We start from the raw sequence: 16,358 nt of genomic DNA, 5'->3' as shown, positions 1-16,358 counted from the left end.
TTCATGGAATTCCCGTGTAACATCTGTTTTGGCCTTAAGGTCAGGCTTGTAAGTAAGAAAGGGGCGTAGTTATTGAAATCTGTGAAAACCCACCACTCCAGAAAAAGGAATGGGAGGTATATCTTGGAAGAGAGTGGTCAGGTAAGAAAACTCTGGAGTCTGCAGAACTGTAGGACAACAGATTAGCTCAAGAGATGGCATGTGATTTCACATGTCAATTTGAACTAACCAAGAAAATCTTTGGCTGCAGTGACTATTAAAATGAGCATTGGTCTGTTTAGTGTTGGGGCCTAGATAGAGTTCAGGTCCCAGAATATACTTGATGCACATGTGAATTACATTGATTCTTGTAGATAACTTTGAGATTTGAAATTGGACATCTTGCAAGGAGGACTTATGTGATCTCTAGCAGATGAGTTCCTGGACATGAAGTTGGGACTCATTCCTTCCACAGTAGACTTCTCTTGGAAGTAAGGGTAGGATATAAATTCAATAAATAAATGGATTATCAAGATATTATTGCACTCATCAGGTGAATACTTTTACCATGTAACTGTAAAGTGATTATTTATTTATTTATTGCATTTGTATCCCACCTTTTTCTCCAAGGAGCTCAAGGAGGTGTACATGGTTCTCCCCCTCCTCATTTAATCCCTACACCAACCATTTGAGGTAGGCTAGGCTGAGTGGCAGTGACTGGCCCAAGGTGAGCTTCATGGCTGAGTGAGGGTTTGAACCCTGGCCATCCATGTCCTAGTCCAACAGCCTAACCACTATACCACATTCACTCTCACTGACTTGGGGTGCTTTCACACTAGGAGTGTATTTATTTTGTTTATTTAACAAAATGTATATGCTGTGATTTTAAACAACCTCTAAGCAGTTTACAAGAAACAAGCCGTTTACATGAAATTACCATACTTTGTTCCCTTTTCATTGGGCATCCACATAATTCAATCATTCCATTATTGCCATTTTGTATTTTTCTTTTGGTTCTTTCATTTTTTTCTCATACCACTGAAAGTCTGGTTTTTTTCTAGAAGAGTGGAAGAGTAGTGCAATCTCTGCAGGTTTAGGTGCCTTTGGCACTACTCTTCCTTCTTTTTAAAAGGGCGTTTTGACATGGGCAGTGATGGGTTTGTTTTCCCAATACAGCTGCAGTAACCAGCATACATTCATTATAACATTTGTGGGGGACACTTTTATGACCCCATGTTAGTTTTTAAAAACTTTTTAAATTATCTCTAAAATTCATAAATATATCCAGTATTGGAGAGCCTACTGTCAGACCTTCTCTCTTGTGCTGGCCCTGGCATGGATCTCTCATGATCCCACCACTAGGAGTCACTACCTGACACACTGTAAAGCAATGCTGCCCTGAGACTTTGTCTGAGTCTCCTCCTTTAACAGATTGCTATTAAGTGTCTACGTACACTTTCAGGCCACAACCCCCTTGTATCTTTCTGTCTTTAAAGACTACAGCCCTGGGTTGCCTTTGCATACCTGCTGCTGATACACTAACCATTCACCGCTGCCACCATAAATACTGGTTCCAGCTTTGGTTTTTGCTCTACCCACCCTTCTCCACTGTATGAACCCAGCCAAAGATCAAGCTTGTTGTTAAACCAAACCGATTTATTAAATAACACTGGGAATAAACAAGATTACTTTGAATTCAGTTGTCATACATGTGGTTACATATAAATGATTTTCAACATATTATAGTTTCTCTTACTTCATATACTTTAGTCCTAAACCTGCCTCACTACCTGTCTAAATACACATCCACCCGTCACCCTCTTAAACTCAAAACCAGAACTGAACTCCCAACCACTGTCATTCTCCCATATACATTCAACCACCCAGATGCTCAGCCAATTACAACACAGCATTCCTCAACATTCCATCATGTGTACTCCCTCCTCCCAACTCACTCTACTTACCATATTTAACTTACAAAACCAGCACATACCATAAATATACAAACACTACAGGAGCATCACACCCACCACCTCACTAGGTAATTGGTTCCATTGTCATACCGCTTTAACAGGAAGTTTTTCTTGATGTTCAGTCGAAATCTGGCTTCCTACAGATTGAGCCCACTATTCCATGTCCTGCACTGAATTATTGAGAAGAGATCCTGGCCCTCCTCTATGTGGCAACCTTTCAAGTACTTGAAGAGTACTATCATATCTCCCCTCAGTCTTCTCTTCTCAAGGCCCAGTTCTTTCAGTCTCTCCTCATAGGGCTTTGTTTCTGGTCATCCTTTTGCCCTCCTCTGAACCTGTTCCAGTTTGTCTGCATCCTTCTTAAAGTGAGGTGTCCAGAACTGGGCGTAGTACTCAAGATGAGGCCTAACCAGTGCCAAACAGAGGGGAACTAGTACTTTACATGATTTGGAAATGATACTTTTGTTAATGCAGCCTAAAATAGCATTTGCCTTTTTTGCAGCCACATTGCATTGTTGCCTCGTATTCAGCTTGTGATCAGCAACAATCCGAAGATCCTTCTCACATGTAGTATTGGTGAGCCAAGTATCCCCCAAAACACACACACACAGATGCAATTATATGTATAAATATTTTATATCTATCTATGTAGATACAAGTATATATTTACCTGCAGTAGTGCTCTAACACTATAGTACTATTTCATTGTGTAGCGTTATAGCATTATAGCAGTCTGGTGTTACAGTGCTATCACTCACTTTCATTTTTTTAAAAATAGCTGGGAAAGTGTTTTAGCAATAATTAAAAAAAAAAAAACTCATACGTTGGCACCCACCACAAGGTTTATAGTGATAGTATACTGAGCTGCAGATGACCCACCCGCAGCACCTATGTTGCACTATTGTTTTGGAAAGAACATAGTGGTATTTACACACAGAACAAGTGCTGTACTCCTGATAGTATCAACTGCAATTCATCTCACTGATTACAGTGGAACAGCAATGTCCAGCTCTGCAAGCAGCCTTAATTGGTTCAACTGTAATAACATTTAGGAAAAAATGACTTGGAACTGATGGTTGTTAGCTGGTTATTTAAAAGGCTGCTGTTAATTTCTCAGGTGTGATTAATCTTAAATGCCCAACTGATCCTGGATGGTGGTACTGGAAAGACAATTGTTATTATATAGAGACAGTGAAGCACTTGACTTGGAGTGAAGCAAATGATTTCTGCATGGCTTATGATAAAACTGAACTGATGCCACTGCCACAAAGGAAAGAGGAACGGGTAACAAGTAGATTTATTTATTTATTTATTATTTATTTAATTACATTTCTAGACCGCCCTATAGCAGAAAGCTCTCAGGGCGGTGTACAACAAATAAAATCACAATTAAAATATGAGCAAGTGTGGAAAAATATATATATATATAGTACAATTATAAAACATTAATAAAATTGCCATTGAGATTTAAATTAAGATCATATTAAGTTTAGAATGTTAAATTAAAATATTTAAAAATTTACAAAATTTAAAAAGCCTGGGCGATGCTAATGCAGCATTGGAACAGCATAAATGATATGAAAAAAAATTCCACTGAGAAAAGTAACTTCTGTTGTAGATAGAGAAGTTAAACTTAACATACATTTTGGGAGCTAGAACTTTCCTTCTGCCATTTGAGGCCTGACTTTTTGTTGTTATCAAATATCATATATTACAACCAATTTTCCCTTAGCAGACCTATGATTAGGTTAAAATGTGTGGATTATGGTATGTTGTAAGCATGTTTAGTCCTGTAGCATAACTGGAGCATTTTATCTCAGGGACTGGAGAAATATAAAGGGAAACAGATTTAAAAAGAAAATATATTTTTCCTTGAAGGCTGAGGGGGAACTACCTGGGAGAAAGGCTCGTCTCCTTGGAGTAGGTAGGCAAACGTTTCACAGTTTCTACAGATTATCTCCATCTGACCACTGTTGTCCATGCACTGGTAACCTCCAGGTTGGATTACTGTAATGCTGTCTATGTGGGGCTGCCCTTGAGGTTGGTCCTGAAGCTGCAGCTGGTGCAAAATGCGGCGGCGAGACTGCTCACTGGGGCAGGATATCGCCAACATGTCACCCCACTGCTGAAAGAATTGCACTGGCTGCCCATTTGCTACCGGGCCAAGTTCAAGGTTCTAGTTTTGGTGTACAAAGCCCTATACAGCTTGGGACCAGGATATCTGAAAGACCGTCTTACCCCTTATATAGCCTGTCGATCACTGTGCTCTGCAGGTGAGGGCCTCCTGCAGATACCATCTTATCAGGAGGTCTGTTCCGCACAACATAGGAAACAGACCTTTAGTGTGGCGGCACCTACCCTGTGGAATTCCCTCACCTTAAATATTAGGCAGGCGTCATCTCTGTTATCTTTTCGGCACCTTTTGAAGACTTTCCTCTTTCAGCAAGCCTTTTAAGTTGAGACCTATCCCAGTCTGCGTCTGTGTTGGAATTGCTTTTTAATATGTTTTTTTAAAAAACCAAACAAACACATTTTAACCCTTTTTTAAAGATGTTTTAAAAGCTTTTTTTTAAAAAAGTTTTTAAAATTGTTTTGTTTTGGTGTATTTTAGGGTCTGTTCTTATGATGTTTTTATGTGTTTTTAGCGCTTCTGTTTGCCTCTCTGGGCTCCTGCCGGGAGGAAGGGTGGGGTATAAATCAAATAATAAATAAATAAATAATAAATCTGCCTCTGGCAGGGTTCTGTCCTGGCCAATCTGTGACTCTGTGGGACAACAAGCAAGGCCAAGAGGGGACTAGGCTTCAGCAGAAGTCATCCAGCAGTAGAAACAGGAAGTGGATACAGAATAAAGATCAAGCAGTATCAAGTTTAGGTTTTGCAAACCTCATTGAGCTCCCAGCAAAGAAAGATGTTGATCTGATAGAGTCAACTGGATCCTTATATCCCCAAAGCAAAGCCTGATTACCCCTAGAACTCATTCCTCAAGTGAAATAGCAAGGAATTTAAAGGGGCACTTTTCCAGCTTGGGCCTATTCACTGTTACTGTTGAATAGACATGTATTGCTCCCTTTGACTTTTCCAATGGGGATTGTAGGGAAATGAAAAGCTGTGGTGATAACTCATGTGGACTGATTAAAGAATTTCTCCCCTCAGATTCCAGTTTTAGATCCCTGGGCCCAGGGGTAGGGAGACAAGCTAGGCAGTTGAGAAAAGAGAGGGGGGAAAGTGACTGTCAGGAGGAACAAAACTAAAGAGAACAATGAACTGTTTGCGGCCTATTGCCGAAATAAAACACAAACACCATTCATTGGGTTAAATCATGGGCCACTTTATTAAACGGAATCAATTAGAATAATGAACCTGCAGAGGGGAAATCAAGTGCGGGAGCATTCTGATGATCCAGGCAAAGCCTGCTTGCAGCCATAGGGCGACTAAACCTTGCCTGAGCCCGGGGCTGCCCTATGCCAGACCCCAGCTCAAGCCACACCCTGAAGATGTGTAGGGGGTCCAACCCGCATCACCGCCCCCCGGAGCCGTGAAACTCCGAGCGGATGAGGCACGTTGGCCCCAAAGGCGGCCCGTGTTCTGCCCCCCGGGCCGTATAGCCCTGAGCTGCAGGCCCCCGGACCGCCAATCGCCCCCAAAGGTGCCTAAAGGTGTCACCTAGCTGCCCTTTCCCTTTAAACCTTTTCCCGCACTTCTTTGCCACAAGTGACCGTTGACATATTGAAGCTAAAAACACACCAATCAGCCTATTAACCCCAAAGGCACCCGTGCTAACCCTTGACCCGTCCCCCCAACCACAGTGTGGAGTAGGCAAAAGAAACCTGCCAGCAAAGCGAGGCAGGCAGGCCAAAAATTCCTAGTCGGCCCCGTAGCGACCAAATGAATCACACTGCAGTAGAGGGAGGGTCGGGCGGGCGCCGCCAAAATTCAAAGGAGGGCGGGAGGCTGGTGGGGTGGCCTTAAATGGCCTTCAGCTGCCCCGCCTCCTTACTGTGCGTCACGACGGTGCGCTGGCGCGCCACGTGCGCACGCACACACCCTTGATGGCGGCCTGGCTTCGGCAGCAGCCGCAAACACGCCCCTTTTGCCCGGCAGGTACCGGGCACGGAACGGGATTGCGGCCTATTGCCGAAATAAAACACAAACACCATTCATTGGGTTAAATCATGGGCCACTTTATTAAACGGAATCAATTAGAATAATGAACCTGCAGAGGGGAAATCAAGTGCGGGAGCATTCTGATGATCCAGGCAAAGCCTGCTTGCAGCCATAGGGCGACTAAACCTTGCCTGAGCCCGGGGCTGCCCTATGCCAGACCCCAGCTCAAGCCACACCCTGAAGATGTGTAGGGGGTCCAACCCGCATCACCGCCCCCCGGAGCCGTGAAACTCCGAGCGGATGAGGCACGTTGGCCCCAAAGGCGGCCCGTGTTCTGCCCCCCGGGCCGTATAGCCCTGAGCTGCAGGCCCCCGGACCGCCAATCGCCCCCAAAGGTGCCTAAAGGTGTCACCTAGCTGCCCTTTCCCTTTAAACCTTTTCCCGCACTTCTTTGCCACAAAAGGGGGACAAGCCTCTGCTTAGTCTCCCTTTACCCCACACCCGATAAGAATCTCATGCAGACCCCTCTGCAGGTCCATCAGGAGGATGGCATCGTTGCCTCCCGAACTGCATGTCCAAGCATGTCTGCCACTGAGGGCCTTGCCCTCCATGTCCGACCACAGCAGACAACCCAAGGCTACCGAGGCCTCGACTGCATGTCCTCACATGCCTGCCACTGAGGGCCTTGCCCTCCATGTCTGACCACAGCAGACGACCCAAGGCTACCGTGGCCTCAACTGCATGTCCTCACATGCCTGCCACTGAGGGCCTTGCCCTCCATGTCTGACCACAGCAGACGACCCGAGGCTACCAAGGCCTCAGCTGCATGTCCTCACATGCCTGCCACTGAGGGCCTTGCCCTTCCTGTCTGACCATAGCAGACGACCAGAGGCTATTGTGGCCTCAACTGCATGTTCTCACATGTCTTGCCCTTCAGTAACCTTCTGCCCTGAACCCTGCTGGAACGACATGGGTAGGAGACCATTCCAGCGCATACTCTGTCGACCCAGTCACCAAACCATGGCCCACCATCAGAGGCCCAGCTGTGAACCAATGTGCGTTTGCGGCCCCAAGGCCAGCCTATGAGCTCATGCCATGGCTGCAGAGTAGACTGCGCATCTGCTCCATCCCCGTCCAGCAACCTGCCAAAAACAGAAACAATCGTGAACAGTTGGGTCCCAGACCTTCAGACTCGCCCCTGGGGTGAATGTATTCCATGCGCCCCCTACTTCCACCTCCTAGCGGCCTGCACCTGCATATACAAAAACCAAATAGACCGTCCCAGGTAGGCAATTCCACTGCCGGGTAGGCAACCCCAATTCCGGAGGGGCATGGCCCTCAAACCCCCATGGGTCTGCTCCCAGGCATCGCGACACTAGACCGAAACTTTATGAGGGAAGATCCCTCCCCCTGAATATCAGGCAGCCAGGCCTATAGCTTCCGGCCAAAAACACTATGTCGCCGTCATGGGGAAGTGTCCAGTCCAGGGGAGGGTAAAATAATGTGGAATGACTCTTGTACCCCTGGTCTGCCTGGAAACAAACCTTGGACCCCAGGATGGCTCGAAGGGAAGTCTGACCTGGCCCCAAACACCCCCACCCCCCATCCGGAAGGCTCCAAAATTAAGTGTGAGGGGTGCTACATGTAACCGCTGAGCTTTGAAGCATGATGGTCACAGGGCACCTCCCTGATCAACAATCCCTGGCGGGTCAGGTGAACATGGAGGGTGAGGATAAGGGGTATGGGGGTGTGCATGGGCCAGCTGGCCAGCACATGACATATCCCAAGACATGTGAATGGTCCTAAAGGCCCCCTGCAAGCCTACCTTGCGACACACTGGCAGACAAGCTTTACTCCTACCATCTGTGATGAATTCCAGGACGAGATTCCTAGGAATAGGCCACGCTTTGCATAGCCCCTGCCATCCCCCCAACTCCCAGGAGTCCCCTCCTGCCCTGACCATCTCTGACTCCCCTCCCCCATCTCCCAGTATGCGGTATGGGACTAGCAGAGTCGGTCCTTCCTCTAACTGGAACACCATTGACGCACTGCAGGAACGGAGGGGGCCACACCGCAGGTTGGCGCATAAGGCAGCCAAAACCCTGAACCTGTGGTGAGGCTGTGAAATCCCTGTTATGGCACTATAAACCCCACCGCAGAAGGCCCCCAATACCTGAAGGGCAGAAAGCAAACACTTTCCCAGCCCCTGAAAACTTCAGGATCTTGATCTGCAACAATTCAAGCTTTTTCCAGGCAGCCTGCAGCCCTGGGTCCAAAAGTCGATTTTAATACCCTGGAAGGTGAACACTGGGGCAGGATCCTCCACTTTCCCAGCTGCCAAAAGAACTCCCCAGTTAATAGCTACGCTATAAACTGTGCCATCAAGCGCTAACATGCACCCAAAGTCTGCCCTACCCGAGAACTGGACATCATGAAAATAGTGCCCCACCGCTTCTGGGGCCTCTCGTCTCCTGGCTGTCCCTTCCCAGAAGGGGCTGAAGTGCTCCATGCAAGAATACAGCAGCCCATAGGTAATGCTCTGCTGCATAGTTGACCTAAAAGGCAAAACTCAGCAGCTCAAAATCCACCATGTGTAACAGCTGGCAACGCAGGCAGATTAGCTGCCACACTTGCCCATAAGGCATCTCTGCCACAGGTGCGCACTATATTGAATGAAGTGTAGTGCACTGTGCATAGACTATCTGGTATGAAGCCATCACTGACTGACCCCACTTGTATGACGGATGGTGAATCAGGTAGACTTTGCCCACTGCCACTTTGGGCACTATACAGGGGGGGCACTGAGAGAGCAGAGGTAGGGGATGATGGGAAGGGGCCAATAACCCTGCCCAACTGTGTGTCTTCATCAATTGTCCCCTGGACCAGTGCGTCCATAGGATCCGGAAAACCGCATAATAAAGAAAAACCACATCATAAAATGAGTCTCCCCATAACTGGGCAGTCTGCAAGCAAGGTCCATAGCCCTCGAGCGTAGCTGGGAAGGGACACTTTTCTCAAGCAGCCTCTGCTGGGGGCTGCTTCCCACTCCTTTGGGGGGCCCTGGCCCCACATATCCTTCTGGCTTGTTGTTGTGCCTTTAATAGCAGGTTCGTATTCAGCAGTTATTAGATGGCATGGAGTTAAGCAATGTCATCTTCTAATGTCTGCAGATCAGATGACTCTTAAAAGCACAGGACTAGAGGCCTGTAAAAAAGGTGGGCACCTTATCTACAGACCAGTTTGTAAACTAGCTAAAGAGAAGATGCAAGCAAATGTGCAGCCTGCACGTGATTAATTCCATTATGTTTAAATAATTTACTCAGAGAAATATGAATTGGACCAATTCTATGCATACTTACTTATGAGAAAATCCCCGAGTGTATCGTTACTTCTTCCCCCGGAAGGGTGCATGTGATTGCACACATACAGCAGAATCCTATGTGTGTTTACTCAGAATACCACAGATTAAATGGGTCTTAGGACAGAGGTTTATGGGACTTAACTGATGGAAAGGTTCATATATTTTTACCTCTGTTTTGAAGAACGTATTTGGGGGGGGAGAAGCTTGACAGTGAAAAAAGGGGGGATGAGTTCCCTTTGCATTTGGAGTTGAAGTAGTTTTGGAGGTGAGGTTGCAGCACTAACTGGGGGTCCCTACTGGCTCCTGCAGCCTCCTTTCTGTCTCCAGCTGCCCCCCACCCTCATCAGAAAGCCTCTGCTCTTTGTAATTACATTGCATTGCTCCAATCCAAATGGCCGCTACGTTATGACAGAGCATCTTTCTAGGTTATTCTGCAAAAGAAGTGGCGGCCACAGGCAGCAGAAGGGTGTGGGAGTGCAGGCAATTTTTTTTTGGGGGGGGGGGGGCTCTCATCTCAAGTTCTCCCTAATTGACTAACCCCTTCTCTGAACTTTCCTGGTTTGCAAAACAGTGAGGAAGTGGGATGGCCTTCTCAGTACATCCCTTAATAAAAGCATCCCCTCTCCAGCTGCCCCTGGAATGCCCCCAGTGTCAGATAGCCCACTACCTCTCTAGGTAATTGGTAACTGAAAAGTAACATTTAGTTTAAACTAAAAATACACTTCAGTATCAAGAAAAGGAGTCTATTCCTATTTTGCTTTCTGTAATGGGCAGGGGACCCCAATAGAAGTATCTCCTGGCCCTAACTGGAGGTTTGCCACCCATTACAGCATTGTGAGAGACATGTAGTGAGCAAGTGGCAATGTCAATTGCCACATAAAGTGTGGAACTGGACCTAAATACATAGGAGAGGAGAGAGACAGCTCTTCGTCTATGCATCATCCCTTTACCTGCTGCATTACTATGCTTAGAGAAACAGACAGGAGCTCTCCATGAATACTTGCCTCTATGTTCTGCACAGAAGCCTGCCTGCATAAATATTTTGTTTAGTTTAAATAGAAAATCCTTAAAATAACCTTTTCCCCTACTGTTCTTTTCAAATTATATTTAATCCATAAAAATGCTGACTGTAATTCACCTTCAGCTAAAGTAAACATTTCTCTCTGCATACTTAAAACACAGACACACATGCCCTGGGTTGCAAGACATATTTGGCCTTTTCAATCTCTCTTTTACTATCAGCATAGAATTAAATTTTAAACATTGTCTCTCCCCCTACTCCACATATTCCAGGTTTATGATAGAAAGTCTAGGGTACTATTTAACTAGAAGTAGGTTGTTGTGTTTCCCTTAATCCCAAACATTATTTCTATGATAAATGATGGAATCAGAAGGTGATAGTTTGAAGGAAAGAAACAGGAGAGAGCAGAAGAGCATCAAAGGTGCCCCCATAGCAGTGCAGTTTGTTTAGGCCTGACATGTTCTGAATAAAGATTCTTCCTCAGGGGTAACTGAAACTGAAACCGTAACTGGAAAGCCACCCGTGCCCCGCTGCGGCTGAAAGTCCTCACGCGTCTCGTCGCAGCCGCAAGGCCGGCCCATCAGAGGCCTCACCGCGGCTGAAAGTCCTCCCGTGCCTCGCCGCCGCTGGAAGTCCCCATGTGCCTCGTCGCAGCCGCGAGGCCGGCCCATCAAAGGCCTCGCCGTGGCCGGAAGGCCTCCCGAGCCTCGCCGCGGCCCCAAGGCCCCTCGCGTCCCGCTGCCGCCGCTGCCCCCGCTAGGCCGGCGCACCAAAGGGCCCGCCGCGGCCGGAAGGCTCCCCGCGGCGCGCAGCAGCCGCCGCCACAAGGCCTCCGCCGCCAAAATTCAAAGGAGGGCGGGAGGCTGGTGGGGTGGCCTTAAATGGCCTTCAGCTGCCCCGCCTCCTTACTGTGCGTCACGACGGCGCGCTGGCGCGCCACGTGCGCACGCACACACCCTTGATGGCGGCCTGGCTTCGGCAGCAGCCGCAAACACGCCCCTTTTGCCCGGCAGGTACCGGGCACGGAACGGGAATCCACTCAGTTAAAGAAGTCCCGCTGCAGCAGTTCTTTTCATTCCAGCCTCAGTAAATCATTCTCAATATTTATAACTGATATATTGTTAGATTGATAGTACAGCATAAGAATGATTAAATCTCTGTATTTTAATATAAAAAGTACCTTTTCTAAATAGCAGAATAATTTTCTTTTAATTTGGATTGAAACCAACCTAACAACATCTTACCTAGCCTGTTTGCCAATTTAAAGGTGATATAGCTAAGTGTTTGTCTTTCCTGATCAACTGGCTTATTTAGGGGCCCATTCATGGCCTATTCACTGTTACTGTTGAATAGACATGTATTGCTCCCTTTGACTTTTCCAATGGGGATTGTAGGGAAATGAAAAGCTGTGGTGATAACTCATGTGGACTGATTAAAGAATTTCTCCCCTCAGATTCCAGTTTTAGATCCCTGGGCCCAGGGGTAGGGAGACAAGCTAGGCAGTTGAGAAAAGAGAGGGGGGAAAGTGACTGTCAGGAGGAACAAAACTAAAGAGAACAATGAACTGTATCCACTCAGTTAAAGAAGTCCCGCTGCAGCAGTTCTTTTCATTCCAGCCTCAGTAAATCATTCTCAATATTTATAACTGATATATTGTTAGATTGATAGTACAGCATAAGAATGATTAAATCTCTGTATTTTAATATAAAAAGTACCTTTTCTAAATAGCAGAATAATTTTCTTTTAATTTGGATTGAAACCAACCTAACAACATCTTACCTAGCCTGTTTGCCAATTTAAAGGTGATATAGCTAAGTGTTTGTCTTTCCTGATCAACTGGCTTATTTAGGGGCCCATTCATTTATTTGGTTTTATGTATTGACAAACTCTTGTTCTTTGAGAGTTGTGCCCACTCATACCCACTTTTCTATTAAAAGCCATGTGCCAAATACTGATGTACCATGGGAGTTGGGATTCTGCATTGAGGAGGGTGGGTCATCTTATATATGGCTTCAGTTATCTCAGGTTATTGCTAATAAGTAAGGAAAAGAGTCTCACCAAAGCTCTTCTTTTGAAGGATTTCCTGCTCAGTTATCCCAGCTGGTCAATCATATATTTTATTGTTTGTAGACCACTCTCAAACAAGAAGAACAAGAACAAGTCCCTATTACTAGTTGTCTGAAAGAAGATAAAAGGGGGTAAACATGACAGTTGTTTATCTTCTTAGTATGTCATCACCAAGGGGCTATTCCATATTTAGAACCTTAGACTCTAACAATTGTTTTAATCAGTTTATTTGTCTTTAAAGAGTTAGCAATCATTTCCCATAGCTCTATCTTCTTGACCTAATTGCCAGGGTTATGGGTTATATTATAAAACACATTTTTTGCTGAATATTCAAGGAGCTCCTAACAAACAATGGCTAGTAAGAAAGTCACCTATTGAAAAAAATCCCTACACCTCATTATTTGTCTGCTTACAGTTTCAAGCAATTTTTGTTCCAGATGCTAAGTGGGGCAGGATATTTCAGGACTGTGCTGTTGATGTTTAATCTGTCTATAAAATAAAGAGCTTCTTAATCTGCAGGTCTGGCTGACTTCTGTGATAAAGGGTGCTACGTGGATTGGCTCAGCAGTGGCAAAAGTCAAAGAAACAACAAACATGTAAGAGAAGCTGTACTGGTTTCTGTAATGGGGTGCTAGGTGGGTTTAGATGTCTGGTTGGTTTTAAGAAGTAAACATCAAATCTTTGTAGAAATATGTATTGGCTCAAGTATACCATTGTTTATATAAGCTGAATTCACTGGAAATGGACATTCTGTGTCAGGACTCAGTTCATCCAAAAATTGGTCACTGTTGATTTATTGAGAAGGCATAAAATAAACATCTAGCTATTTATTTTCTTTTAACATTTTGTCCTACCTAATGAGTCCTATTGAGTTCTCATAGAGGTTTTAATCCTGTTATGGGAGGATTCTTGACAACAAAATGAAGTATTTGGTTTAACTGGATCAATTACAGTCAGGATTCAGACATGGTTTTGGCACAGGGACTACCTTGGTTGCAGTTTATGATGACCTTTGTTGAGAGATAGACAGGGGAGTGTGACCCTGTTGATTCTCTTTGATCTTTCAGTGGCTTTCAATACATGCTAGAATGGTTGTCTGTGTTGGGAGTAGGTGGTGCTGGCTTATGGTGGTTCTGATTCTACTTGGATGGTTGGCCCCAGAAGATGGTGGTTGTTGGGTATTGCTCGGCCCTGTTGGCCACAGCACACCTAATGTCCTTGACATGACTGCTGGGCATAATGGTATCATACAGGGATCTGATCCAGTGGGCACAGGTTCACACAAGATTCTTACAGCAATTCTTGTTACCATACAAGAATCACATAGGAGCATAATTCCACCTTCATCTAGCAATCCTGACTTGTATCTACCTCTCCTTGACATGGTGGAGACATTCACTTTGACTTTTCAAGGGACCAAGCCTGGAGATTCCAGAGAGATCATCATAACAATGAATGCCCGTTTGTTTGGATGAGGAACCCACCTAGGTATGAAGACCTGGTCTCTGGGAGACATGTAATGGAGCATCAGTTGCCATTTTTCTAGTACCTGAAGACATTTAGGTGAGACATCATCAATCAGAACATACTCATAAGAACAGACAACACATCAGCCAAAGCCTATGTGAACAAATGGGGGGAGGGGAGATGCAGTCAATTCAACCAGCAGGCCCTATAATTAATGGCATGGCCAGAGGTCAACCCATGCACCGTCAAGATGGAACAGTTACCTGAAGGGTCATAGGAACATAGGAAGCTGCCTTATACTGATTATTGACTATTGATCCATCTAGCTCAGTATTGTCTACACTGACAGTATTGTCTACACTGGCAGTGGCTCTCCAGAATTTCAGGCAGGGAGTCTTTCCCCACCCTAAGTGGAGATACCAGGGATTGAACCTGGGACCTTTTGCATGCAAAGCAGATGCTCTACCACTGAGCTACTGCCCTTCCCCCTAAGTCGAATGACCTAGCCAAATGGCTCAATTTCAGGAAGTGGATGAGCTTTTAACCCCCAACTCTTCCAGATGGTGGCCAATTGTTTGGGAGCCCAGAATAGATCCGTTTGCCACCCCAGAAATGATGTATGCTGTTATGGGCTCCTCCCATTTCTTATGTATTGTTTACCGTCCTCCTACAGAACCTTCACTAGGAAGTTGGACGTAAACACAGTTGGAACTGCTATGGGAATGGACTATGCTCTCTGAAACATCTGCAAGGTCATTAAACTAATACACTTCAGTCTGAGTTGTGACCTCATGAATCCACCTGTCAGATAACAGACTGAGTTGTGACATAGGGTATAGCCATGGACACTTACATAAAAGGAGGGCTGCTTGAACAGTACTTTACCAGTGCTCTTGTAGCACTGGTCGAAGAAGGAAGTCTGTATCCCATCCATCCATGACATCAGATAGTGAGAAGTATTATTGTATGTATTTCCAACTACTTTGTAACTCTGTCTTAGTAAGACTTTGAGCTTGAACTTAGTCTTTTGCAACAGTGTGGCCTAATAGATGTTGTTCCTTGAAGGTTTTATACTTTAAAGTTCAAAGTTTCTATACTTTGTATATTAATTGTATACTACAATATACCTGCTTCTGGTATGTATTTCTGATTCTGATACAATGGCCAAGGCCACCTGGAGTGTAAGACATGAATAAATAGAACATTCTGCTATTTGACTTCCCGTTTATATTCCTGATTACTTCCAAGGCCCAAGATTCCTTGGGTGGGGTCTCCAATCATTAAAACCCACCTATTCAGACAACTGCTGTTGGAAACCTGCAAGCTTAGGTGAGCTGGCATCTAATATACAAATACTATGAATAGATACAGGTAAAGGGGAGAAAAGTAAGAACCCTCAATCCTGTGCATTCACTAGAAAGAGACTATCTTGCTGGTTTCAGTGCCTTTCTACTTTTCTCCTTCCATGAGTGATTTGAAAACTAAAGCAAGATGAAGTACAGCTGTTCCTTGTGGCCCCACACTGTCATGGGCCACATGGAGAATCTTTGGCAGGATTGGGAGAATGAGGAGGGGGTTGCAGTTGTTGGGAAGGGTTTGTGAGACCACAGAGGAGATGCTTCTTGAGACCTCTGTCAGTCCAGCACCTAGTGGTCATGTTAGTGTTTCTGCAGAGGAAAGTTTCAGCAACCCCTCAGCGGCAGAGAGCGAGGAGTGCAATTTACCCTCATCACTGGCACTTAACCTAGGCTTATTTGTTCAGCAGCCAGGCTGTAATGAAGCCACTGTACAATTCTAGGGAGATAAGGGAGGGAAATCTCTGACAGGCTCAGAACGGACAGTTTCCCCAAGGTCATACAGGCAAGAGACATGACAGTTAAAACTTGAGAAATTAACCTCTTTTTCCAGGTGAAGTCCCCTCTTTGCTTCAAAGATTGGCAAGTGCTAGATTTAGCTCATGCAAGCAGAGCACCCCTCCTCTCTTTTATTTGGCATGTCTTGGGGTGACAACTTCGTTGCAACAACTCTCCACTACTTCCACAATCTCGTTTCACCTGCTGGTGTTCTGTATCCTGATTTCTGTCTAGTTTTGATGTTTCGTTTCTGTGCTGATCTCTGGAATAAAGCTCTGTGCAAAACCCAGTCTTCGAGTACTGATTCTGCTTCTCTGGTTGAGAGCCAGACACATACTGGCTGAGACTGACCTGGTTCCTGGAGTTCATAAGCCTCTCAGTCCAGACCTTCTGTGGGTTGCAGTAATGCATAGTTATACCAGCTAACTGCCTGGAGAAATACCAGCTAATAGCCTGGAGGCTGAGTGGCACTGGCTAGCCTATTGGGCTTCACAGAAGATATCTGATACACCTTGTTGTTGTCCAGTAAGTG

At 45.5% G+C, this 16,358-nt stretch overlaps 1 protein-coding gene across 1 annotated transcript in view; it reads left to right on the top strand.

Annotated features, from left to right (window-relative positions):
• Positions 1-16,358, top strand: part of LOC133378773 (uncharacterized) — a 196,288-nt gene that overhangs the window by 147,473 nt on the left and 32,457 nt on the right. Inside the window, exons 37-38 of the mRNA XM_061613399.1 lie at positions 3,070-3,236; positions 13,026-13,102. Coding sequence (XP_061469383.1) covers positions 3,070-3,236; positions 13,026-13,102 — 244 coding nt within the window. The remainder of the gene's footprint in view (positions 1-3,069; positions 3,237-13,025; positions 13,103-16,358) is intronic.

Source organism: Rhineura floridana, chromosome 3 (assembly GCF_030035675.1).
Source record: "Rhineura floridana isolate rRhiFlo1 chromosome 3, rRhiFlo1.hap2, whole genome shotgun sequence".
Classification (NCBI taxonomy): Eukaryota; Metazoa; Chordata; class Lepidosauria; order Squamata; family Rhineuridae; genus Rhineura; species Rhineura floridana.
This window is presented reverse-complemented; position numbering and strand designations above follow the sequence as displayed.